The sequence below is a fragment of the Ambystoma mexicanum genome, chromosome 10, assembly GCF_040938575.1.
Source record: "Ambystoma mexicanum isolate Mex_15411 chromosome 10, UKY_AmexF1_1, whole genome shotgun sequence".
In the NCBI taxonomy this organism is placed as follows: domain Eukaryota; kingdom Metazoa; phylum Chordata; class Amphibia; order Caudata; family Ambystomatidae; genus Ambystoma; species Ambystoma mexicanum.
This window is the reverse complement of record NC_090932.1, coordinates 1,270,974,641-1,271,002,415: the sequence shown is the minus strand read 5'-3', so window position 1 is coordinate 1,271,002,415 and position 27,775 is coordinate 1,270,974,641. Positions and strand designations below refer to the sequence as shown.

The window sequence follows — 27,775 nt, the reverse complement described above, 5'->3', positions numbered from 1 at the left end:
GCGGAAGTGAGGTGTTGCGTTTGGGTTTTGTTCAATAGAATATCTACAGAGTGAGGCACCATCAGGGTTAAATCATGGCCTAGGACCATTCCCTCACTCTGTTTTACAGACGCAGCAGCAGCAGCGACAGCGCGCAAACATCTTGACAAAGCGCATGCAACAGGATCAAGGGCGGAAGAGTAGTAACCGCATGGCCTAGTCTTCCCTCCATGTTCCTGCGTTAATACAGCCAAAGCACATCCATCACATTCATGCACAAACAACACAAAGGCCTTCTCATAGTTCGTTGTGCCCAAAACTGGCGCCGAACATAATGCAGTCTTGAGCAACTCAAATGAATGTTGATGCTCCGTATTCCATGGCAATGGCGAAGAAATACCCTTCTTCGTCAAGGCCAACATCGGTTTTATCACTAGTAAGAAGTTTGGGATCCATAACCTACAGTAAGAAGCCATACCTATCAAGGCTCTAACTTCCTTTTGTGTATTTGGGACAGACATGCCAGAAATGTGTTTTATTCTTTCAGGTGTCAATCTTCTTCCCTCCTTTGACAGGAGATTGCCTAAATAGGCGACCTCCTGGCAGCAATATTGAAACTTTTTAAGCGAAGCTTTGTGACCATGCTTAGCTAGATGGATGAGCAACAACACAGTGCCCTCTTTACAAGAGCTCTCAGAGTCCGCGGCTAAAAGCAAATCATCAACATATTGAAGCAACGTACAAGTAGGGGGCAATCCAAGGGTATCAAGCTGCTCTTTCAAAGCCCTACTATAAATACTAGGACTCTCAGTATAACCTTGAGGTGCACGAGTAAATGTGAATGAGCGTCCCCCTAAGGTGAACGCGAACAAGTATCTACTATCCTCATGTACAGGAATACTGAAGAAAGCATTCTTTAGGTCCACAACACTGAAGTGTGTAGCCGTAGCTGGAATCATGGTTAATATTGTCGTCACATCAGGCACAATTGGAAATTGCGGAGCGACGACTTTATCAATGGCACGTAAATCAATTATAAAACGAAATGGAATTGCATTATCACCTTTTTTGTACACGGGTAAAATCGGCCTATTGCACAAACTTCCTGCAATCTCCTCAATCACCCCACAATGCACAAAATCGGAAACAATGCTCTTCAAAGCTTGCTCGCCTTCAACTGAGATCTTATACTGTGGAATATGGGGCAGCTTAATTCCATGTTTCAAAACTATTTTAACAGGCTCAATCTGCAAAACACCGACATCATTGTCATCAACTGCCCACAAACACTCTGGTACATTACTGAATTCTGGCGGCAAAGACCTAGTCAAGAATTGCGAAACAGAACATTGCTGTGGTGAAATCGTCAAACGCACTCCATCAGAAGAACAATGAATTACCACATTTAATTCCTTCAACAGATTCAACCCCAGCAAGTTCTCTCCACAATTCGAAGTCAAGAGAAATGCACAGTGGTCCGTAAAGGGACCCAAAGCAATAGGTACCGGTGAAGAAACCGGACAAACAACTGGTGTGCCAGAAAACCCTACAGAAACATTGGTTTGCCCTGACAGTGGAATGTTTGGAACCCGAGAATGATCAATGGAGCACTTCTGTGCTCCAGTGTCTATCAAAAATTGATGTTTCCTATTTCCCACTACCATTTCAACGTAGGGACCTTTCTGATTAACGGGAATAGGTGTAGGTTCCAAACCCTGCTTCGGGCAATCCTAACGAAACAAAATATCATCAAAAGGAAGCTCTTCAGATAGATATGCAGCAGAAGGATGATCAAATATGTTTCTAGCATCCACACTCGAAGTGTGATTATCCTGTGAAAAAGGTTGTTGGGGATCCTGCGAAAACTGGCCTCTACCAGGGCCCCCTACACCTGGGCGACCTCTGGATCGTCTACCCATATTTCCAAATGTGTTATTCGACCTCTGTTGAAGGACGGGGCATTGTGCACGCCAATAACCCTCCTGGCGACAATAGGCACACTGGTTAATATTCACAGGACCCAAGGGCACATTCCCTTGTGGAACATACTGACCTCTAATCTGCGAACTACCCCCTCTGGGGCCTCTAACAATTTGCTGTAACAATACTTTAGTCTTCAAATCACCTTTTCTCTTCTCAACTCTATCTTTTTCATTATTGACACGGTTCTCGTAGTACTGAGCCATGTGCAGTACTTCTGATTGGGAGTTCGCCTGTCAAGCGCTCTCAGAAGTCATAATTTGTGACTAGATGTCAGGCAGCAAACCACGTACAAATGTGTCCACAAATAATCTTTTCCCAGACTCTGTGCCTAAGTCTTGTCCACTGAAATCCGAGAATACCTGTTCGAACCGATTAAAGAACTCGGTAGCACCCTCAGATTTTCCTTGGACACAGGCCGTAAGCTTGTCCCAAATAATTCTCTTTTCAGGGATTATAGTTTTCAGTTTTGCAATGATTCTCTCAGGCAAAGTTAGTATCACCTGAGGTGGTCTCTCACCAGCTGGCCTTTCCCCATCAAGCCTAACTATGTTAGCCCATGTATCTCCCAACCCTGGTACATCGTCTATAGTTCTAACTTGTTTCCACAAATCTACAGGCAGGAGTACAGGGAATAGCAAATCAATGTCGCCTAGGGTAAACACTGAGGACTGCAAAACGGACTCTATCTCTTTATAGAACCCTGTCAGATTTTTCCTAATGTCAGGAATAGTTTGTCTAATAGTGTTCACTTCCTGTCGTGAAAACGGGACGTGAACAAACTGCGATACATAATGTGCAGGAATGTCCACAGCAGGTGTACCTGCTGCAGCATTAGCAGGAATCTCAACCTTTGGGACAAATGTCGGAGGAACCTCTCTCATAGGCAACTGAGATGTAGGCAACTCCGAACGCTTACTAAGCAACAGAGCTAAGTCGAGCGCTAAAGCAGTTGAAGAAGTGTCAAGTGAAAAAGCTCTCTTATAAATGCTCCATAACTCTGTGGGACAACTAACCTTTCTCTTTAAACATTCATCCTGCAGGCACTCTACCATTACCTGTATCACTTTCCTCTGCATTTCTAGCGTATATTGACTGTATGTGTCATATACCTCAACTGGAGTTATCGATATGTCTGAAATCCATCTAATCGCATCTTTTGTACAAATCTGCGCCTCCTCAGATGTCGATTTACGACATGGAAGAAATCGTTTCTGTACATACATACTTTCTTCTTCGTCATCCTCATTCCGTAACCTTTCCAACTCCTTTCTACACTCAAATATCCTCTCAACATGCTCATGTACCTTCTCCACAGTGTCTCTTGAAAACGCTAAAGTATTCAGGTCCCTCAACCCTTGTGGGAGGTCTGCATTATTTAATTTACCCCACATTACACATAAATGAATCCCTAAACCTTCAATGAAAACATTTTTCTCAGGAAAATTATCCATATTAGAAAGTGTGGCAAGAACATTAGCTCGATCATCTCTCTCCATACAATGCTTAGCCCATGCAAACAAATCCTGTTTCTTTTTTATAGGTACAGTATTACGAGTAACAATCCTCGACCCCGCACCCTGATCAACTACAGGCGGTACGGAACTACTTGGGAGTGAGGGTGCAGGCAAATTCAATGGAGGTACTATTACTGGTGCAATGGGAAGAGGCAGAGGAGCAGGTGGAGGGACAACAACCAGAGGAATAGGAACAACAGGTTGAGCAGAAAGAGCAGGAATAACAGCAGGAAGAGGTACAGCAGGAGGAAGAGGAACATACAGAGGTGGTGCAGAGGCACCAGGCCTTCGTTCATTTAACAATTTGTCGATAAACTCATCAGAAACATGAAGATCTTTAGAAGGATAGATTTTCTGAACACCGAGTGAGAAAGCCCTGTCCATATTCCTAACCGACTCAGACTGTTTGTTCTGATCATATAACAACTCCTTTTCAGCATTTATTTTATGACGGCGCACATGCTTTTCCCTACTTTTAAGCTGCTGCAACGCTTCTCTTTTCCAATTTTGCAAAACATCAAATGCTGCAGGTCTGGCCTTCTTTTTTAACAAGACTGACTCTAAATATTCAATACGAGGGATCTCAAAACTACCATTGACTGGCCACTGAAGTTCGGAGGCATGTCTGGTTTGTCTGTGCCAAATTTTATTAAATACTACACTTCCAATGCCATGCTTACAGTACATAGTACATGCCGGTGACCCCTCCTGTGGTGCCGGACGGCTAAATTCCAAAGATTGTCTATCACTGCGGAATAATGCCCTAAAGCAGCTAGACAATTTCCCAGGCATTTCTCAAATACTCGGTGTTACCTGGTCAATAATTGTGTCTGCAGATACAATGCGCCAAATTCAAATTGTCAGGGTTGAATTAAGAGTCGGGTAACGACTCACCTGACCAAACCTAAGGAGGACCGATCGGTTTACAAAGGACTTACCTAAAGAATTTTACCTTGTGTATGGTGACTTCGGCAAATGTGCCCGCCTCAAAAAATTGACCCTCGTCAAGATGCCGTCCCAGACCACACGGCTATCGTCCAGGGAACGGATCGTGCAGCGCTGTTGAGGTGTCGCGTCTCGTTCAGTCGGGCCCGTTATGTCACACCGTCCGATCCCGGTCCGATAGCGTGCGTCAACCTTCAATAAACCGGCATCAATCTTGAGGGTCCCTATTCCGGGCGCCAACTGTGAAAACAAGGAAATAATATGAGGCAGGGTAACCAAAAAGGAAACACACCAAACACAGGTTACAAAGGAACATACAAAGCACTTTATTTTATACTGAATCCAGTTACAAAAGAACAGAACAAAATTCAGATAGCTATCGACCCTCAGTTCAACACAGCGAACTCCGGCGTGGTTCGGTGTGCTCAGTGAGTGCAAAAATTCATTGAAACAGTCAGGCTTTTATACATTTCTCCTATGCTCTAGGCCTAACATTACAATGTGGGACTTAATTTATACAATATAGTTAAGCAGGTGTTCTTATTCAATTATAGATCAGTTTCGGTGATACAGGTAATCCATTGCACACAGGTCAGCAGAAGGACAAGGTCTCAGCTCATGACCCTAACAAGTGGCCTGCAGGCAAGTTATACATTAGCTGTACAGAGGTCATGACAATCGAGTTCTATTCTGAATAACATAGGCTTCCATTTTAGCTCACATGGTGATTTTATAGAGCAAGAAAACCTAAAATGGCGGCTTGACCCAAAATGACAGTTTACATGGTTTCTAAGGTCAGGACCTTGCAATGCGAGTTTATTCACATGTAGTTTATAAGCAGCTTGTTAGCAGCTTGGCGTAGGCCAATATACATATATTCATAGCAATAGGAGGCACGATATAATTTCTAGTTTGACACCTGTTCTATTGTCAAAGTTCTGCTGGTGGCACCGCATACTGATGAGAGTTAATTGAAACAGTCCTGTGATAGGCCTGATCGCAGAACTGACAAAATGGGACAGGAAACCCGAACACCTCTTTGATATGCAATGTGTGAACTTGAAGCTGGCTCTCAGCCCTCTGTATGAGGGGCAGTGAATGGCATGTCTAGGACAACTGTTTACAGCAGGCAACCCCTGCAGGGAGACCCCCTTTTAGAGGGAGGTAGTATGTGAAGTGATGGAGATAGAAAGTCTGTTCTCATCACAAACTTCAAGGGAGACCTGCGATTTGATCAGGAGCCACAGAGAGCTCAATTAACCAGAGAGACACTTTGATCCACAACAGACAGGAAGATGGGTGGGTCTTATCAGTGCATGTTGTCACCTACTACCTTTCTTGTTGCAAAGCACTCTGGTTATGACCTCACGCACAACAGAAGATGGTTGGTGGGGACCCTGGATAGGTTAATTAAGGTAGGCTTAGCCTGCAGCAATCACTGGGGCCCATTTGGCTTTAAAAGAGGCCTGAGCCCGTCACTTAGCAGATCATCCGGCGACTTCAAAAGGAGTAAGAAGAAGGACTCATTTGGACCCTTGCTGGAGGTACAGTCTGCCTTACAGCTTCCGCCAGTCAAGGAAGGCCAGGATTTCCAAGAGGCAAGCAAGATCCCTTCCCTAAACATTTCCCAGCGAACAGAGGGAGATACCGGACGCAGAGGACCCGTCAACCAGTTCCAGAACTGGTACCCAACCAGCACACAGTGTGCCCTGCTAGGTTCTGCCAGCAAGCTTTCTAGGTGGGAAGTGCCAGAGTGTCTCTGAACAAAGGAGAAGGCGGTTGCCTGCAAACACTCTCCTCATCTTTGGCCTGTCCGCCTTAAAGGATGACACAATCCCTGTGAAGAAGCTAGGAGGAGTGCCAACACAAGCATCAACCAGCATCTATCTTTTAAGGACATTGAGGCAGTTGAGCCCTCGAACCACAACCGGCTGCACCAATGACTGTTGTCATGCTGCAGTCATTAAAACCGTCCGAGACACCTCGACCAGCATTACAGATCCACCAACAAGCACAGAGACAACGCTTCTTGACCCCTAGTCGCCATGTAGGCCAACATGCAGCCGTTTGTCCACCTCACTTGCCAAACTGTCTGCTGCCTGATACCCACAGCTGTCTCCCGTCTTAAACTGTCGCAGGAGCTGCAAAGCGTCCTGGAACCGACTCGCTGCTGTCAAGCATCAAGATCATCTCAAGCAGCAGATACATTGTGGTTCTGTCCCCCTGGTCCGTCTCTGATGGCCCCTAGTGACATTTACGACCCCATGCTCCCTTGGTGCTGAAACCAAATAGCCTTGAACAGTTAAGACTGATTGCATTACCGACTACCCTCCTGTCAGCACCCACAGTGCATTCCTTTCCTTCGTGAACCTGTCTGTCCTCTGTGTTCCTTTACATGGTGGACTGTATTTTGTAGTGTGCTACAACTGTCTCTTGTAATAATAATATGGACAGTCCCTTTTATCATTGGGTAATAATTGTATTTTTACTGTGTTGCAACTAATCAACGATCCACGACCTTTTAGGGCACCCCTAACACTCGGACACCTGCGTTCTCACCGCCCAAAGGTTGTTTTGTGTGTAAAGAGCTGGGCCATAGGAAAGGAGATCCTGCTTGCAAGGGCTTACCCAAGCAAGCCATAGTGAATGTTGGATTCATGGAAGAGGCCATCATTAGTGTGTTCCCCTTAGAGTAGGTCTTCCCACTAGGCATGGAAGTGGCTGAATGTGCATTGGTTACAATGAGTGGGAACGGTACCGGTCTCCAGAAGCGACCGCACTTCTCAATAATACTCAACTCTATATAGAACATGTTTATATCAATGGACACAAAACTCCTGCGGTCCGAGACACCGTGGCTAGTGTCACTACTGTCACCCGCAGTGGGTACAGTCAGGCCAGTATGTTGATGGGCCTGATTTCTGCGTCAGTGGGTTTGACGGAAAGAGTAAGTGCCCCTTGACGATAGTAGAGTTCAGCTAGCAAGGTGAAACGACCCAGCGCTGTGTAGCTGTGGAAGACTCCATCCCTGTCCCATGTCTGTTGGGTAATGATCTATCTGATCCCGAACAAACCCCAGAGGGTTTGTTGGATGGACCGTTGTGGCTGGGATCCCCTAGTCCAGTTCCACAGACTACTGAGTCGCCTACTCCTGCGGGAGAGTGGCTAGTCGCTTCTGAAGACCCTACTTTGGTAGCAGGGAACTCAGTGCCTTCAGAGTTGCCTGGTGCAGTTCAGGAACCTGAGGTTAAGGACCAGGTGGGCGCATATCGGAAGGGCCTGCGCAAGCTTGATGAGTTTGTATCAGCTGGGGGCCCAGGTCAGATTGACTTCTTCAGAGCCCAGAAAGAGTGTCCCACTCAGGCGGGTCTCTTGGAGAATGTGAAGGAGCAGGCTAGGGGAGAGGACCCTGGCCTGTTCAAAGTGTACTGGGAGGATGGACTCCTGTACAGTGAGTCAAAAGACTCTGAGGGTGAGGGCACCAGGAGATTGATGATTCCCCAATGCCACAGAAAGTTCCTTTTGGATTTGGCTCACCAAATTCCTTTAGCGGGTCACTTGGGAGTGACTAAGACATCAGACCGGTTGTTTGCGCACTTTTACTGGCCGCAGTTTGGCATAAAGGTTAAGGAATCTGTCCGGTCATGCCTGACTTTTCAAGCTTCTGGCAAGTCATGTGTTGCCACAAAGGCCCACTTAATTCCACTACGCGTGGTTGGGCGGCCTTTCGAGAGAATAGGCTTGGATATTGTGGGTCCTTTAGATCCTCAAACTAGCTCTGGTAAAAGATATAGCTTGATTGTGGTAGACCACGCCACAAGATACCCTGAGGCTGTCCCTCTGAGGAGCAACAAGCCCCCATGGTTGAGAAGGCTCTGATTGGGATATTCTCCCGTGTTGGATTCCTCAAGGAAGTCGTTTCAGACAGGGGATCAAACATCATATCAGCGTATATGAAGGCTATGTGGGAAGAGTGTGGAGTCACCTATAGGTTCTCTACATTCTTCTATCCACAAACAAATGGGCTTGTTGAGCGGTTCAACAAGACCCTGAAAGGGATGATAGGTGGCTTGGAAGAGGACCTGAGGCGAAAATTTGATATTCTCCTGCCATGCCTTCTGTTCGCCTACAGGGAGGTGTCACAGAATGGAGTAGGGTTTAGCCCCTTTGAGCTTCTGTTTAGGTCTCCTCAGTCTAGTGAAGGAGGGATGGGAAAGCAAACCCTTATCCCCTACATGAGATGTGTTGGACTATGTACTCGGCCTTCGGTCTTGGATGGCCAAGTATATGGAACAGTCGACAAAGAACCTAAAGGCCAGACAGGAGCTGATGAAGCATTGGCATGACCAGAAGGCCATAGTAACAGTCTATTCTCCAAGCCAGTGTGTGTGGATTATGGAGCCTGTCAACCCCAGTGCTCTTCAGGATAATTGTACTAGGCCTTACTGTGTGCTAGAAAATATCAGTGAGATAAATTACCTCATTGACGTGAAGGGACCTAAACAGATGTGCCGGGTCTTTCACGTCAACCGGCTAAACTCTATTATAACCAGGATGAATTGGTAATGGCATTAGTGACTGACGGAGAGACTGAGGAGGAGACCGGTCCCCTCCCAGACCTCTTGCACACTGCCATAGATGGGTCATTTGAAGGTGTCAACCTTGCAATGGACCTGTCAGAACAGCAACTGACAGACTGTCGCCATTTACTGGACCAGTTTGCTGGTCTGTTTACGCTGATTCCGATGTGGACACTGGAGAGAGACAGTAAGCCGGTGAAGAGTAGGATTCACCGGATGTCCGATAAGGTCAGGGACACAATCAAGGAGGAAGTTTCCAAGATTCTATCCCTTGGAATGATAGAGCCATCCCAGAGCCCTGGGCTAGAACCAGTGGCACTGGTCCCTAAAAAGACCAGTGGTGGGAAGACTGAAGTTCGCTTTTGTGTGGACAACAGGGGACTCAATTCTGTCACGAAGACAGATGCTCACTCCATTCCTCAGGCAGATGGGCTCAATGACAAGCTAGGCGTTGCCAAGTACATGAGTTACTTTGACTTCACAGCATGGTATTGGCAGGTCGGCTTGACAGAAGGAGCGAGAAAGAGGCCAGCATTCTCAACCCCGGAAGGACATTATCAGTTCACTGTGATGCCCTTTTGGATTGAATAATGCCCCTGCCACTTTTCAGCAGATGGTTAACCAGGTTTTGTCTAGTCTGGAAAACTTAATTGTTGCCTATTTAGATGGCATTGCCTTGTTCAGCCAGACCTGGGAGGATCACTTATCCCACCTGAAACAAGTGTTTCAGGCGCTGCTAAAATGCAGGTCTGACTTTCAATGTCACTTACCTAGGCCACCTGGTCGGTGGGGGTAAGAAGCAACATCTTGAAGTAAAGGTACAGGTGACTCGAGCTGCCATGTAAGCCAGCCTGCAGCCGTCCATCCAGTCTCGCTTGCCGAACTGCCTGCTGCCTGATACCCACAGATGTCTTTCTAGGTCTTACCGGGTACTACCGGTCGTTCATCAGAGGGTGTGGGACCATGGCCATGCCCCTGAATGATGTAACTTCCAAGAAGATGCCGAAGAAGGTTACCTGGACCCAACTGTCAAACCTCCTTTCAGGATTTAAAGGATGGATTATGCAGGGCCCCAGTTCTGAAAGAGACAGACTATGCTCAGGAGTTCATTATCCAGACAGACACCTGTGATTTTGGTATTGGAGCAGTGTTAGCGCAGCTGAACTCTGAAGTGGTAGAGCAAATTGTCACCTATATTAGCAGGCGGTTAACAAAAAGGGTAAGGAACTGGGCTGTCATAGAAAAAGAGTCGTACACACAGTTGTGTTGGCCATAATGAAGCTGAAACCCTACATCTTTGGGTCTCTGTTTATGATCCAGACAGACCACCGGCCTCTGCGATGGTTAATGGCCATGCAAGGGGAGAACCCTAAGCTTTTGCCTTGGGCCATATCCCTACAGGGATTAGATATGGACATCCAGCACAACCCAGGCTCCCAGCATGGAAATGCAGATTGTCTCAGTCGGTACTTTCGCCTTGATGAGGAACCAGACCCTCAGTAGGGTGGTGGTTCCCATGTTGAGGCTGGGGGCCATGTGAGGAATTCGACCATCCGCACGGGGAGTTTGCGCTCGCCTGGTCTTTTTAAATGTTTTGTAATGAAAATGAATGATGGGAGATCAACCTCGGAAAATATGTGGGGCTAATCTGCACACATTCTCCTCTGCTCACTGCACAACAAACACATAGTAATGTATACTCTTGAAGGACACAGCCTACAGGTGAAGTCCTCCCTGACATGTTTAGCTGGAATGTGACAGCCACAGGTACATCAAAGCATCTCTGAAGGGGGAAGGCAACACCTTCCTCCGGCCATAGCCAGCATAATTAAAATATCAAAGGCTCCATGGATCCGCACTATTCTATTGTCAAAGTTCTGCTGGTGGCAGCTCATACTGATGGGAGTTAATTGAAACAGGTCTGCGATAGGCCTGATCGCAGAACTGACAAAAGGGGACAGGAAATACCAACACCTCTTTCATATGCAATGTGCCAACTTGAAGCTAGCTCCCACCCCACTGTATGAAGGGCAGTAAATGGATTGTCTGGGACAACTGCTTACAGTAGGCAACCTCTGCAGGGAGACCCCTTTCAGAGGGAAGAAGTATGTGAACTGATGGAGACAGAAAATCTGTTCTCGCCACAAACTTCAAGGGAGACCTGCGCTTTGATCGGGAGCCACAGATAGCTCAATTAACCAGAGAGACACTTTGATCCACAACCGACAGGAAGATGGTTGGGACTTAGTAGTACATGTTGTCACCCCCTACCTTTCCTGTTGCAAAGCACTCTGGTTATGATCTCACGCATAACAGAAGAACATTGGTGGGGACCCAGGATTGGTTAATTAAGGTAGGCTTAGCCTGCACCAATCACTGGGGCCCATTTGGCATTAAAAGAGGGCTGAGCCCCTCACTTAGCAGATCATCTGGCGACTTTGAAAGGAGTAGTAAGAATGACTAATTTGGACCCTGGCTGAATGTACAGTCTGCCTTACATCTGCTGCCAATGAAGGAAGGCCAGGATTTCCAAAAGGGAAGCAAGGTCCCTCCCCTGAGCATCTCACAGGGAACAGAGGGAGATACCAGACTCGGAGGACCTGTCGAGCAGCTACGGAACAGGTAGGTTCTGCCAACAAGCTTCCTAGTTGGGAAGTGCCAGAGAGTCTCTGAACAAAGGACAAGGCTGTTGCCTACAAACACTCTCCTCACTTTTGGGCCGTCCGCCTTAAAGGACGACACAAGCCCTGCAAAGCAGCTAGGAGGAGTGCCACAACAAGCATAAACCAGCATCCATATTTTTAGGACATTTTCGAGGCAGTGGAGCCCTCAAACTGCAACTGGCTGCACTACTGACTGTTGTCACATTGCAGTCACTAAAACCATCCGAGACACCTTGATGAGCATTCCAGAACCACCAACCAGCACAGAGACAATGATTCTTGACTTGAGCCGCCGTGTAGACCGGCCTGCAGCCGTCCATCCAGTCTTGCTTGCTGAATTGCCTGCTGCCTGATACCCGCAGATGTCTCCCCTCTTGAACTCTGTCACAGGAGCTGCAAAGAGTCCTGGAACTGACTTGACTCTGACGAGCATCAGGATCATCTCAAGCACCAGGTACATTGTGGTTCTGTCCCCCTGGTCCTTCTCCGAAAGACCCTAGTGACATTTAAGACCCCTTGCTCCCTTGGTGCTGAAACCAAATAACCTTGAAGAGTTAAGACTGATTGCTTTATTGACTACCGTCCTGTCAGTACCCAGAGTGCATCCCTTTCCTTTGTGAAACTATCTGTCCTCTGTGTTCCTTTACGGTGTGCGCTGTATTTTGTAGTGTACTAGAACTGTCTGTTGTAATAATACTAAAGTAGATATGTTTATACAACCTTGACTGGACAGTCCCTTTCATCATTGGGTAAGAATTGTATTTTCGCTGTGTTGCAACTAACCAACGATCCACGACCTTGCGGAGATAAGCCTGCGATTTCATCCACGTTATCAAAATTGAACAAGGAGGTTTATAATTGACTTGTGTTTCGAATCTGTTTGGATCCCTTCTGGTGTACTGGAGGTGTGGGGCTGATTGATGGTTTAGAAACCGATATTCATCCCTGGACCACTGGTGCCCCGAAAGTTGATTTGTCACAAATACATATTTTCTATACTGTAGAATCAGATAGTTTGAAGGATTGGCACAGAGACATCCACCCTTGAGACACGATGGCTACAGGGGTTTAGCACATCCATACAGTTTAAATCGTCTGTGCCCATTTTCATTCATTGAATTGAATACATTTTGCTCCTTAAAACCTAGTCCACGCCCTCTCCACTCCCCGCCTAACCCAACATGGGACAATCTGCCCCCTCCCTGTTTCCTCCCCCGGTTGCTTTGCTGCCAAATTGCCAACCCTCCCCACCCTTGTACTTAGCTCCCTGCCCCCTTGTATTGATTCATTGAACTCTGCTTCCCTCGCAGTGTACTTCCCTCTATGACTTGTAAAGTGCACCTTTGCTTCCTGAAGTTATGTCTGTGCTCAGCAAATACCATAATGATAATTGTAATAGTTCTATGTTCTGTTTCCTTCCTCTGAGCAGGTTCTGAAGTTTTTGATCGTAGCTTGGGATCGACGACTTATCTTTACAATTGGAGTGTCGAACACCACAGGAGAATCGGACACGGTGGTCTGGAACGAGATCCACCACAAGACAGAGTTTGGCTCCAACCTCACTGGTCACGGCTACCCTGATCCAAATTACTTGGACAATGCGCTGACCGAGCTGACCGCACAGGGCGTGTGTGATGACACTTACAAGGACTGAGGAAGGAGCCCAGTTGGACCCGTTTGCCTGACCCACCGCTGAGTCACAACTTTAGACGGTGCATGCCTATCCCTCACTCATCCTCGAGGAAGAGGGACATGGACGCTCTCTCCACTCACGTTTCTACCCCGGCGTGCTCACTCTGCTGCCTTGGCCCAAGCACCCTCATCTTGCCTTGTCTCGTGGATACATCTGCTGGATTGGGGCAGTTTGGTAGACCCGTGACAAAGTGAAAGGAAAAGGAAAATGTGACGGTGGTGATCTAGGGACGTCAGCTGTTCTCTACTTCTGGTTCCGGTTCCAAATGACTCCCTAGCTTCTGTCTCTTGCATACAGATTTGTATTTATATGTTGAACACATATTTCTCTCAATGTAACATACCTGCGGTACATGAAGGGGGTGCCACAGAAGCGAAGCCAAGAGCATGCAGGTTTTTCAAAACCTCCAGTTGCTTTCACAATACCCGCTGTAGCTCCCATGATGCCGGGTCAAACCAGACCACCTCTTGTGAGAACAGGGGATAGTCCCCAGGCCCTGCATCTGCAAACCACTGGAAAGCATGACTGCAGGGTACCTCAGGGAAGGGGCCATGGCCAGAGGTCAGTGTGTGGTCATGCAGTTTAGATGCTGGAAATGACACAGACATATCCCTTATTGTTGTGTTGGATGGGAAGCAGGATTTAGGGAGGAAGGGTTATGTTGTATGTGTGTATAGAATGAAGGCAAACCGAAATTTAATCCAGGTGGGGCCACCCTAGGGTCAAGGTGTAGATTTCTAGCCAACTGTCTGCTGACAGGCGCAGTGTAGACTGAACATTCGTGTCTAACTCAGAAGCCATCCTGGACAGAAAAGCAAAACAGAGGCCAAATTTGACTTTGCTTCTTAGGGCAGCAATGTCACTACCATAGCCTAGCTTTTACCAGTAGTTTGTGTGATGGGTTTTAACTGGCACTTTGTTCTTCTACAGCCCCTTCGAGCACACTCACGTTGCCCCATATGACTGGCGAGTATCTCATTCCTGTTTTAATTTTCTTTGCCTTGTGATTCTTGTCCCTTTTCTCTTTTTTTTATTATGGAGGCCTACAAGTCCAAGAAGGCAATGAAAGATCTATGACTGCATGATGGATTTAGGAATGCATGATCGGTTCACTTATGGGATTGGAAAACATGGAAGCTCTGCTCTACCCAATAGAGAGGTCCTCTCAAAGTCTGCCAACCCTCCATTGTTCCAGGTGTCTGGAGGCAGTCATCTGTCCTCTAGGCCATGGGTCTTCGACCTTTAGCTGTTCAGATATTTTGGGCTACATCACCCCTAGCCACCACAGTCAGTGCTAAGGGATATCATGGAGGTTGTACTTTAACACATCTGGAGAGACGAAGATTGAGGAGCTATGCTCTAAGCCGTCCGCCAGCATACCCGTGAACTCACTCTCCAAACCCTGGCATTGAGTGAGTTTGCTCACCTGCAATCCTCTTGCCCATCAATAGGTGTCAATGGAACTCTCACCAGCACAAATGAAATCCTTTTTTTCACCCTCCTTGGCATCTGAAAAGGTTGACAGGTAAGCGCCAAGGTCTGTATGGTAAATGCACCTTCTCGCCCAGCTAGATGAATGGGGATGCAGGCTGTCACTGACTTCCTGGAAATAGGGAATTTCAGCAGCTGCTGTAATGTGTTAAGAAATACATCCCCACTCTGTCAGATATCCGGGATCACGAGAAATCTAATGGATCAGTTCTTGAAAGCACAACATGTCGGGAAGTTGCACACATCCCTTCTTGCTCCCATTAAATGCCCGGCTACACCAGCTGCCTGCTTTTCTTTTACTTTGTTATCTTGAATATAGTCCCACTCCCAGCCTAGTGATTTATGCTTCATTTCCCATTGATATTGACCTTTTGTTTTATTTGCTTGTTTTGAGGTTTTGTGGAAAGGAAGCATCTTACAAGGGCCACTTGAGGCACATCTTTGGAAGACTTACAGAAGGACTGGCTGAACCGCGTTGAGTCAGATGTCTTATACAGACCACGGTTGTTGACGGAGGCCATGCGCAAGTAGTGAGTCCTACTCATAATGGGTGCAATGCACAAATCAGCGAGAGGGAGTCAAGCAGTTGAGAAGGAATGAGACCTCAAAACCAAAGCCGGACAGTGATCACTGCCGGGAGAGTGAGGTTATGTCAGGTAGGACACCATGCTCTCTATCGCTTGTCAATCAAGATAGTTTGTCAAATGAAACCACTGATCAGTCGAACGACAAACCCTTGAGTGTCGTAGATCTACTAAGTCTCTCCAGAACCTAGCGGTGGTACCCTTGCATCAAAGAAGAGACTTAGTAGCGCCATAAGGGTAGTGCTTAAAGGTTCTTCTTCTGGTCTGGATGGAAAAAGCATCTCATAACATGGACATCATCTCCACTTTATGGGATCTATGATGCTCTCTGAACAAATCACTTGCACGAAATATGGCATTGGTTCGTCCTAGGTCTAGCTTCTTGCATTTTATGTCCCATTAAACCAATAACATAACCATAAAAGTCAATCTTCACATCGGACTTCTTTATCAATATAGTTCATCTGTGCATCAGGTTTAATTCTAAGAGACTGATTTTAGTACATCACAAATTGATTCAAAGTACATTAAAGAAGTGAATTTTCCTTTTTTGGGTCAAAAAAGCAGGATCTTGCTTTGTATCCTCCCGTTGCATATTGTGAGAATTTCCTTGTGACTGATATGTGTAACAAGGGATGCAACCATATGTGGTTATCTGCAACTCTGTAGTATTGTGACTAGTGCGAGTCACTCGATCCTTCCTTAGGGAGCGTGCCACAATCGTATCTGCACTTCGGACAAGAGATGAAGCACACTTCGTCCCGTTAAATCCTGGGCGGCAGAGGACAACCCACTCATGAACTGACTCCAGCCCATGCTGTTAAACCCTTTAGGGAGGGATGGTCACATGGTAAGGTGCTCACGGCCTTGGTATCCTCCGCCAATGACATTCCGCCCCAGCGGAAGTCTTGCTGAGATGCCTTGGACATGTGGAGTATGATCTACCTGGGAGTTCTTGCTCAGGCAAGGATTTCCTGATGACCTTTGTCCCTCTTGCCCACCAACAGCCCGGGGCCAGTTTTGAACTCTGGATGAGGCCTCATGATACACTGGATGCTGTCTTATCACAGCCCAAACGGCATGTTGAATGCTATAAGAAAAGCATTAAGAGGTCCTGCCTTTTAATTGAAACCCATCCACATCAACACAAAAATACTGAAACGAACATATTTGTAACCCCAATGCAACATCTATGAAAGAAAGGAGCTGTGCAAAAATGAAAAAATTGAGCCCAGAGCATAATGGAATATATCTGAAATCAGTGAATGAAAATCTATTGCCCTTCCATCGTGCCTCACAGTCTACTAGCAAGAAAAGGACAATATCCAAGCAAAGAAGCATTCTGAGTGCCTTGCCACAACCAGGCGCCACGTGACACATTGGCATCATTGCTGTTCCAGATGTCACAGTCCCTGTATTTAGTGTCAGGCAGGTCACTGGTTTGATATTGCTGGTATTTCTGTTTTTGACACACTGTTCTAGGCCCCTATGAACAGGTGCTTGCAGTACCCGTTCAATCGCACATATTCTCCCATCTCCACTGAGCTCAACTCTCTTCCACTGCTCTCCAAATCGGATCTTCATTAATCGCAGACGGCTCGGGCATGTATACCACTCTTTCCCTTGCCCCGGATGTAGTGGCAAGGGCCGACAGGCTGTATTTTGAGGGTCTCAGCCTTGAAGGAACCCATTCCAGAAGGCTTTGGGAGCAGAAACACCAGATTCTAGTAACAAAAACATTTAAAATTGTATTTGATTCCTTCTACTGAAGCCATTGAAAGCCTACACAACAGTGAGTAGGAAGGAATTTCTTATTTTGCCTTTGTGGCTTGGCATAGATCTCTTCTATAGGTCCTCCAGCATATAGATACAACTACGATATAGCCTGTAGGTGGTACATGCAGACCCATCTAACAACCCACTGATGAATCCAAAACAGTGGCGCACAGGAGAAGAGGTGTGTCACCAGCAATTCATAGGAGCTATCCACTTCCTGCATAGGAAGCACAGAAGGAGAGAGCTGGTGGGGCCAATACCTCTGGGAGATCCCAAAACCAACATATGAAAGAGAGGTTTAGAATCGGGAAGTCCTAGTTCTGGTTTAAAGAAATAAGCTCCAGTTACTGACACCATTATCACATGTGATGATCTTCAAGAGAGAGTCTAAGAGGAATCGAAGGTCAAGATAAGTCCCAAGTACATTTAGATGGAAAAGTTGGGAATGGGAGAGATCTTGCATTAGCTATTTTCCCGGGCGCTGGCAAAATGATGGTCAACAATAGCTGACCAACAGTTAATTGAACCAGCACTGAGCAGGGCAGCTGGTTAATGTAAGGTGAGGGTTTGAGGTTTCAAAGGCACACATAGGTAACTAGGTCTGTGTTTTTAATAGTCAGCCAGTGCGTCATGATGACATGGGCATGACTACCTGTACTGACGTCTCCGACATACAAATGCACACTATGCACTTTTAATTAGCCCATGTGCTCATGATGTATGTCTTGTGCTAGAACTAGCCCTTGCTAAGTGATGTGGTAGGAACGGATGAGATGGCGCCCTCTGTGTGCAGAACATTGTGTCTGCCCTTTGGAACCGACAGAAAACTCCAGAAGGCAAGCTCTGCACAGCCGCCGTCACGGGGTGATTCCACTGTCCACGCTTCCGGAGCATAAGGCCACGGTTAGCAGGTTTCCAGGTCCCCACTTAGCTGCTCCTGTCCTGTTATCACCAAAAGATGTCCAATAGAGACAATTATTGATACAGGGCGGCGAGTGGTGTCTAGTACTAACTCTGAAAAGAGGAGTGATAGTATGTTTGGGACTTTTCCTAAACAGCTCTAGCATTTTCAGCATCAAGTCCTTGGGAAATATGTGTCAGATTGTCGGTACCAGACAGCTGCTACTTCTAGCCGAGTTTCCTTTTCATGGATCCCGCAGGGAAATACTCCAGTGCTCGGGATCATGGGAAAAAGAAGACCTTTTAAAGCCGGGCTTAGTAGATCTTCCATTTCTCTAGTACACATGTGTTCCTCTGAGCTAGGAGGGAGATGTAAGCCCATACTCACAAGAACAAAGCAAAATGCTTCTTCTGGATCTCGTCACCCCCAGAATCTCTAAAACCATCTCAAGGTCTGACGAACGCCACTGTGAGGGCAGGGCTATTCGCATCTAATGTCATTCGTTTGCCCCCATTCTTTGCCTTTCCGAATATCTGGACTTCTAATGGTCTTCCATTTCGTAGAGGGGGCAATTCAAGTCAAAAGACTCTTACCAAATTAAAGACGGTGGCAGCGAATGGCTTTCTCTTCACCTCATACACATCTTATCTGTGAATGCGTGAATCGTAAATGTATTTGGAATCTTGAAGTTTCAAATATGTTCATGGCCAACCATGTCTACAGAATCCAGTATTCGGTCATTCCTTATGAAAACCAACTGACTCATGTCAAGAAGGATTCTTTTCTAAGACTTCATAAACGACCACTGCTTCTAGATCTTGTGAAAGAGAGCTTCAAAGCATGTTGCATGCTCTTGAGAATTCATGATCCACTCAATTCCTTTAGCGGCACCGCTTGCTCCAGTTCCTCTGCCAGAACTTGTAGGCTTTGCCACTTATCCCATTCACAATGTGCACAGCAACAGTGTCTGGTTGAGAGGGCTTCTGTGTGACAATTCTACTACGCTTTCGGAAATCGGTCCAGTAAAATAAAAGATGTTGACAACAAACCTAAAATGGAGGATATCCTTCAACAAATCTTACCTGCCAGGCCCTGCAAACTTAATAGCAATTCCAATATGGTCCTGAGATGCAGCACACGTCGGAGTGGAAACAGAAAGGTACTGAAACGATGTACACTACAAAAGCCATCAACATTGCAAGGGGCCCATTAGGAGGCAGGATATATCTGTTATCGTTCTACGGGAAATTATTTTTTCCATCATCACTGCCCACTGCCAATTTTTCTTTGGTGCTCCTACGTGTGAGAACGGGGGATAGCACAGGGGCAACGTGCTGGTCTTGGAAGCACGACCATGCAGAGCAACAGAGGTTCGAATCCCTGATCTGCGTTTGGAAACTGAACTCAGATGCTTAGTAAAAAAAAGCAATTAAAGTAAATGTGTGGTGTGCAGAAACATGGTGTGTTTGTTTCCTAATTAGCAAACAAAAGGTTATTGGGAGCCACTGCCATGATTTTCTATTGCAGGTTGTCATGTTAGGGTTCCTCTTGGAGGGAGAGTAACCTCTATAGGTCTATCATTAGAGCCAGAAGGCACTTGTGCCTTGGAGTGTCAAACTTCTGAAGCACTTTCAGAGTTCAGCAGCTTTTTCCAGAAGAATCAGGAATCAGGGTGACCATCACTGTCTGTCCGCCTTTGAGGTGTATTCATTCTTCCCCAGAGACAAGGTGACCTTTTGAACCATCTTCCGCTTTCACCAAGACTGCTACTGAAATCGAAGCTTGATCCCACCCACCTGACCCCACGCCTGGGCACAGGGAAGATCTTCTATTTGTATTTGTATTTTATAAATTTGTAGTCCTGAAGATGAGATTTCTTAGTCCTGAAGATGAGATTCTGACGTGTCTTGGTGCCAGAAAGCTTGAGCTTCAATATCAGAAAAAACAGACAGCAATGGCAGACCCCCAGGTCTGGCACTTGCGCTGACCCTCTGCTAAAAGAAGCTGGTGTCTATAAAAGCTTCATCAGATTGTGTCACAGTCTGCATTACATTGTGGAAGATCCTGCTGAAATGCCCAATCTACTAGAGCGCCAGCACATTAGGTTACGGTCATCGACTGCACCCTACTCCCGTACACTGTTGATCCACCTCTTTGCGTGCATTTGTATGGACAAGCGTTTTGATGACAGGCATAGACAGAGCAGTGTCAGATTCCACCGAGCTGATAACCGCCACCCAATATTACTTTCTATGGCCATCCCATGCCAATACTTGAATGAATCTGGTGAGATGGGGCTGCAAGGGGAAAGCCAGTCTTGTCCAAGTTGTCTTCTCCTCAGATTGCCAACAAGGTCCTTCCTTTTTTTAAAACAAGTGGCACTTAAGTATTCTGAGTAGTCACATCCTACGTCATGTAGAACTGGGGAGACGGATTGGACAAGGTATTTACAGGGTCCTTATGGGAAGCCTGTGTGCATGCCTTCTGGTCTGCATTATATATCTTATGAGCTCACAAAACAGCTCACTGGGCCTCGGTATGGCAGCCAGGACACCGATAAATAGGTGTTCTAGCAGAGCTTATAGTTACAGAGATCCCATATCACCTGGACAATGACTTGACTGCAATTGTGGTTGTCCGCCCATTCCAGATGGATCCTACGCTTGAGTCGCTCACAGGGGGAATGTGTTCGATGTCCTATGTGTTATATCAGGAGATAACTTTAAATATATTTCTTGTAGGTTGAAATGCCATTTCTTTCTGGCATTGTCCACCCTTCACCAGAGTTCAGGTGGCTGCTTGAGCCTCTGGGGGAGGAGAGTGCAGTGTTGCTATGGGAATTCATATGCTAAATTTTTCTCTATTGATACCGATCTCATCTGATGCAGCACGTGTTCCATCACCGCGCAGGGTCCCTCCATCTGGGACACTCAATGGCATCTCACGCTGTAGACCACACTGGATGGAGGTTGTCATAGAGCGCCCCCTGTTTGAAGGGTCAGGTTGAAAGGATGGTTTGCAATGATCTCAGGAAAGCCCCGCCTGCTTCCTCTCCAGAACCGCTGCCGTCTCTCGCTCACTCCATGGGGTGAGGGTTGAACAACCCAAGCATTTCACCTCCCGATATCAAAATATTTAAATAAAATGTTTAATTTTTGTATGAATTGGTGCGTGCAAAATGTTGATAAAAGTGACGCAGGGTGTGGCTTGTACCAATTCAGGAGGGCTAGAGGACTCGGCGAGGTTAAGCCCCAATATGGGGGAAATTGAGATAGTTGCAAAGGACTTCTTGTACTTCAGAAAGACTTCCTTTTTCTGGCTATTGTTAGCATTTATTTCTTTTACTTTTTTTATTAACAAATATACAGGACATTTGAAACAATCAGGAACAACAGCAATTGAAATACAGAAAATACAACCGAGAGAAAGTGATGGGGCAAAAAAGGAGGCAAAAAAACCCACACGGATCCAGCCCAAAAGATACAACACAAAAACAAGAATAGAGATGCCGCACTCCCAACCTCGACCCTCACCCCCCACCCAAAACAGTTCATCAGGATCTAAAAATCGACCCCCCCCCTCCCTCCCCCCATATCTTCAAAAAACGTAAACTGTTTCGGCTATTGTTAGCATTTGTTAACAGCGAGGCAAAGAATTCCAATGCTTGTTAGTGGGTAATTCGTGGTATTTCCCATACTACCTGGAGCATTTCCATGCTAACTGGAGCATTCCTATACTACCTGGAGCATTCCAATGCTTGCACGAGAGATAGCCCAGGATGGAGCACCCTGCTTGGACGAGAGATGGCCCAGGGTGGAGCACCCTGATTGCACGAGAGACTGCCCAGGATAAAGCACCCTGCTTGCATGAGAGATGGCCCAGGTTGGAGCACCCTGCTTGGACGAGAGATGGCCCAGGGTGGAGCACCCTGATTGCACGAGAGATAGCCCAGGATGGAGCACCCCGCTTGCATGAGAGATGGCCCAGGTTGGATCACCCTGCTTGCATGAGAGATGGCCCAGGTTGGAGCGCCCTGCTTGCATGAGAGATGGCCCAGGTTGGAGCACCCTGCTTGCATGAGAGATGGCCCAGGTTGGAGCACCCTGCTTGCATGAGAGATGGCCCAGGTTGGAGCACCCTGCTGCACATGATATGATAGGTTATTTATAACGCGCTTAATACCCAGCGGTTTCTAAGCGCGGACCCGGGGATTGAACCTGTGTTGCTCAGTGTCGTCTTGCTTCCAAGGCGTGCGCTTTGCCCCTGAGCTATCCTCCCGAGACAGCCCAGGGTGGAGCACCCTGCTTGAAGTGGAGAATGCTAAATGCAGATGCTCCCTGTGCTCAGTAGTCGCGTCATCCTTGAAACATCTGCCCATTAAAATCACATGTGCGGTAGGCTGCGGTGTAAATCATGGAGACTAAGTGGGTTTCTTTCAGAAGCACTGACCCCAGATTTGGACTCAAAAAGGGAACCCTGTGTGTAGTGTACCCTCCTATATATTTCAGTATAAGCTATTTGAATGAGCCTAATATGCTTCTTGAAACACATTTCATATTCTGCCTTGCACGGCAGATTTCACACGGTCCCATGTGTGATGGTGGGAAGCTGTCATGTATGTTATTTTGTGAAGCTTTGTTAAAGCACCATGATGTCAGCACATGGCTGTTTCATGGCGCTAGACTGCCCATAATAGTGAGGATACGCTGCACTTGTGGAAGGTTGAACAGATGAGATTTCCTTAGCTTTTAATTACTAAAGGCAGTTCTTTCCGAGTGCTCAAAGATACTAATGTAATTTAGAAATCTGTAATATTGTCTAAAGGGTGCGAATAAAATAACATCTTGAGCACTTGGAAAGAATAGATTCCTGCTTTTGTTAATTGTGTGCATGGGGGGGGGCCAAAGCCTTGACCAGGTCTGCCTGGGTTTCTTCAGCTTTCCCTGACCTGACAATGACTGGGATTTGCATGAGGCTTCCAGCGGTGCATCCCAATAACAAGAGCCCCAGGACCTCAAGGGTTTTACCTTCATGTTTCTGCATATGGAACCAAGGGATGATGAGCTTGTCTTTGCTTGTATGAGACACGCATGTCCAATGGAGGGTATAGCCTCATGGGCAATGTAGAGAATCCTGCTTTGCATGTGTTCTTACGTTGGTAACCAATGGCTGCCTTTTGGGTTCTTTGTGATAGGATTTCTAGGACACAGGTGTATTCATGCTTGTGAGGCAGACCCATTTGATACTGATGTGTCCCTAGATTACACACTTCTGTGAAAGGCTCTTTGAGGCTCCTGATGCCCGGCTTTCTGCCTGAAGAGTTCCCTAATATGGAACACCCTGGTTATGAAACCTGCTTCCTTGGGTTTCAGTCTGGTAACCAATACTCAACTCCCTAATCTGCTCCACTGAGGTTCTTAGATGCTCTTGGGATCCTGAAGTCTGGTCGAAGCCTGAGCATCTCTATTGTCACCCATTCCTTCCTGACTAGGAAGTGACAATGTACCGGGTCAGCTGGAGATACCCACATCTGTTGCGGAGAACTGTGGGCACCTGAGAATGAACAGGCAGGACTGGTGAGGGCTGCAGTGGGCCTGCGTTTATGGAACAGTTCACTGCTTAAAATAGTGATCAAAGAAAGCAGACCTCAAACATGGGGGTCTCCAAGCTCAGCACATGTTTGGGCCCCCCACAGACATAGTTGCCCACAGGAAATATCCAAATGATGACATGCCCAAATATTTTGTGGAGAACCCTGGGAAATCATGTTGACATGTAAGGAAATGAGAAGACATGATGCACAGGAGAATCTTTATTCCAAAACGCTGTCCAGAGAGGAGACACCGGCGGGCCCGGCAATCCAAAAACAAAAAAAGAGGACACGGGGGCCCAGAAGCAGATCACTACCTGACTAGAGTAAATCCCCAGACTGGGAGGAGCCAAGCCCTACCACCTAGAGGAGAAACCTTATGACTAGAGTAAATGCCCAGATTGGTGGACCCCAAGGAAGCCTTGTAACCAGGAGGTTCCTAAAGACAGAGCGACTCTACCAGATAAAGGAAGGCCTATGCACATACACTGCAAAGGTGGGATCTGCATTGCTCACAGCTCCAGGCCTCAATTCCATGTGCTAGGACTCAGTTATGTTGATTCACATGTCTGCAAGTTGTTTCCGCCCCACTGGCACTGTTTGCAGCTGAGGCTTATAGGCACCAGTAGGCTGAAGGACAGAGGTTCAAATTAAAGTGGAAAATGTTTACCCACAGGTTTCATCCACCACCATAATCAGGCAAAACCGAAACAGTTACATCTGCTGGGCCAATCTTCAGTGAATAACCAGACTACTGACCGCGATAGCCAGAAAGGCTTGCATAGAAAGGAAAAGCTTTCGTCCAAAGTAAGATAAGACCTTTCAAAAGAAAGATGGCTTGAGGTGGCCAATTGATGTGCCAAAGGGATCCCAATTCTAGTACCGCCATCTGAGACCGCCTACTGTCCCCTTCCCAATGTCCCAATGACAATCCAGACCCAACACGGATCAGCATTCCCAAATTGCTGAATCTAAAAATCAGGTGAACAGAAGCAAGTGCCCAGACCTCTAGAGCAGCGTGCAGCTATGCATGGAATCCAAGGGGAGTCCAAAGGCAAGCCGAATACAAACGAGAATAGCCGGAACACGAGACGAAGTCCGAAGCTTCCCAGCAAGCGTGTTTCAGAGCACCACGTATTCCTTTGGGAGGTTTTTACACCCATGGCTGTTAATGTGGCCCCCTTCATGAGTGTCCTCCCAAAGACCTTCTGGGAGTTGTAGTATTTGAGCATGTTGGGCTAGGGTGGCCAGACATCCAAGACCACCAGGCTGCCATTGCAGTAGTTTGCTTGCATACCTCGGGAGGATAGCACAAGGGAAACGTGCTCGCCTTGGAAGCAAGACGACACGCAGCAACACAGGTTCAATCCCGGGGTCAGCGCTTAGAAACCTTTGGGTATTAAGCACGTTATAAATAACCTATCATATCACAGCCATCGGCGCGCTGCATAACCAATGTCTACCATGGGATAGACAGCCATGACTAAGAGGGACCACAGTCTAGACCCCACGTGTCATGAGAAGGCAAAGTTCTAGTCAGTCGAGAACGAGCCTCCGGCACACCCTGTGAAAGCAAGTGAGAGGAGACATGGATCAATAGGGGGAAAGCAGGTGTGGAAATTCCCAGGCCCCAAGCCGGGGATAAGGACTGAGTGTGCTGAAGTTCAGGGATAGGGAGGAAATACAGCTCAATTGAGCTGGTAAAAAACTATGTTGCAAACAGTGAGATTTCATTAAGGCCATGAGAACAGTCTGGGAAGCTAATATGGTTTATTTAGTAATGGAGGATAACGCGACTCTACATGGGAGAGTCTGAAGGTGGTTGCATCTGTAAGAGAACCTTGGTCATGCCTTGTACATTTTCTCTAGACATACTCTCCATGTTGATTTATTGCAGTGCTATGTGGTCAAGAAAGACACCAGCAAAGATTGTGAACATTGATGGCAAATGATGGAGCATGCAGATGGTCATGCTACAAAAAGCGCACGAGGAACAGAATGATTGACCTTCAATGAATGAGTTACTCATCAGTTCTGGGGAATGAGTGCGTGCCATTCCAAGTCCATTCATATGGGAATGATTGGCACTCATTTGAATTGTGTGGGTCAGAAATTTGTGGGGTACAGCACACAGCTTTCCACTGTTCATGGCTCCCAACCATTCAACACAGCATTAAGAGTGATCGTATAATGTTGGGTAATCAAGCATGCTGTTTCCATTAAAGTGTATTGTACTGGGTGGTTTGGGGTGGTGGGGGGCGGGGGAGTGACACCAGAACATGGATCTTTTTTCATGAAAAATCAGGGCCTTCTAAAAAATTGGTTGGGTGGCACCCCTTTCGACAAGCAACGGGGGGCAAAAGGGTAATTACTTTCCTTTCCCCTATACCAGCCCCTTAGCATGAAGTGTTGCACCTGGAACTCCGCAGGTGCCAGCAGTGGCATGAGGGACTTGTCGGAAAATGTGTTGGCTGATAAAAGTCCATTGATGTCCATGGATGCTTTAGCCCTGCGTTGTCTCTGTGTCTCATCAAACAAAGGCTAAATGTCTGCATTCAGAGGCGGGTGGCCAGATAAGAGTGTAGGTCGAAAGGAAGGACCACAATTCATTTTGGCATCTGACCATGTTGAGGTGGTCAACACTTTAGCTGCCAGGAGTCTGGGACCCAACTGAATGGACGACCTAATTGATCGTCAGGTTCACCTTTGGGTTTTCCAAGGGACTGGTTCTCATCTTCAGACTGGAATGGAGCCTCTCTTCCTGCTCAGCATGTCTTGGTGTGTTTACAATTTATTTCAGTAAATAAATGTGAGATTGATCACGCTGTGGTGGCTCTTTCTTCCGTCGCTTGCCTCTTCCTTAACGGATACCTGTCGGTGCCGGGTGGCAGCCTGTGTTTCGGTAAGTGTTCAAGTGAAAAGGACAGGTTCTGTTCCCTGATGTGCACCCACCAACACCACCTGCTTCACCAGTGCATGGGACCAAGGTGCTTCTCATCTGCTTTGTTTTTGAGTTTGTATTTGGAGGGCACCATAGGGCCCGAAAGGGCCGCGATACGATAACAAAGAGTGCATCAGTCAGATCTTTCACACGTGCCTTACTCCTGCCACCTTCCATTTAATTATATCAATACCATGGCTATGGCTCTGCCAATGCGAACTCTCCTGCAGGTTCTAGCACCTCCATCTTCTCACTGTAGCACTACTGTATCCCACACCCAACTCTGTAAGCAGACACCAGTTGAGACCCGCAGCTCCCCGCTACAACCCTAGTGGTGATGTTGCGCTATTGGAATCCCCTAAATCAGGGGTCTGCAACCTGTGGTTCTCCAGATGTTATGGACTATAACGCCCATAATCCCTCACCATTGATTGTGGTGGCTGGTACTGATGGGGGGGTTGTGGTCCAAATCCTCCGGAGAGCCAAAGGTTGCAGACCCCTGCCCGAAACAGAGGGTGCCCTTGATTTGTAGCACAAAGCACTTCCTTCTATCCCAGTACACATGACTTTGCACCATGCACTCCAGATGAGCAAACATTACATGACATGGCTGAACAACGCCCACTGTTTGACTAGCAGGGTGTATCAATAAAATGTGTTTCAGAAGAATTAACCGGGCATACCACTCTTCCTTGTAGGCTAAGGCGGTAGCCACAGAAATGATTGAATCCAAAAATACCTAATGAGAATTGACCACATTTATTTGGTCGAATTTGTTAGCTATTTTTGTATTTTTGTACATTATTAATAATATATAGATATGGGGTGGGGTAAGAGTATAGGTGAATGTAGGGAGAAAAGAGGGGATCGATACCACATTATTAAAAAATTATTCAACCCCTAAACCCCTGAAAAATTCGGTAAGCTACCGGTACCATTGTTAACAGACCGGCAAACTACGAGTTCTGCTCGCAGGTGCCTTCCCGCCCGCCAGGACTGGGCTGGCGGGCATACCGGCACCCGCAAGCAGAGCATGTTGGAAGCACCAGCACCATTCTGAATGGTGCCGGTGCACCCGACCTCCCCATACCCATTGAGCCCTATAGGGAGCAAATGGGGAGCATTTTTTTCCGGT

The 27,775-nt window shown here is 46.9% G+C and overlaps 1 protein-coding gene across 2 annotated transcripts in view; it reads left to right on the top strand.

Moving 5' to 3' along the window:
• DTX1 (deltex E3 ubiquitin ligase 1) overlaps positions 1–26,518 on the top strand; it is a 593,706-nt gene extending 567,188 nt beyond the window's left edge. For both annotated transcript variants that reach the window (XM_069619247.1, XM_069619248.1), the window contains one exon: positions 13,094–26,518. In XM_069619247.1, the coding sequence (XP_069475348.1) occupies positions 13,094–13,318 (225 nt within the window). In that variant the 3' untranslated portion in view covers positions 13,319–26,518. The remainder of the gene's footprint in view (positions 1–13,093) is intronic.
• Positions 26,519–27,775: the final 1,257 nt, after the last annotated feature.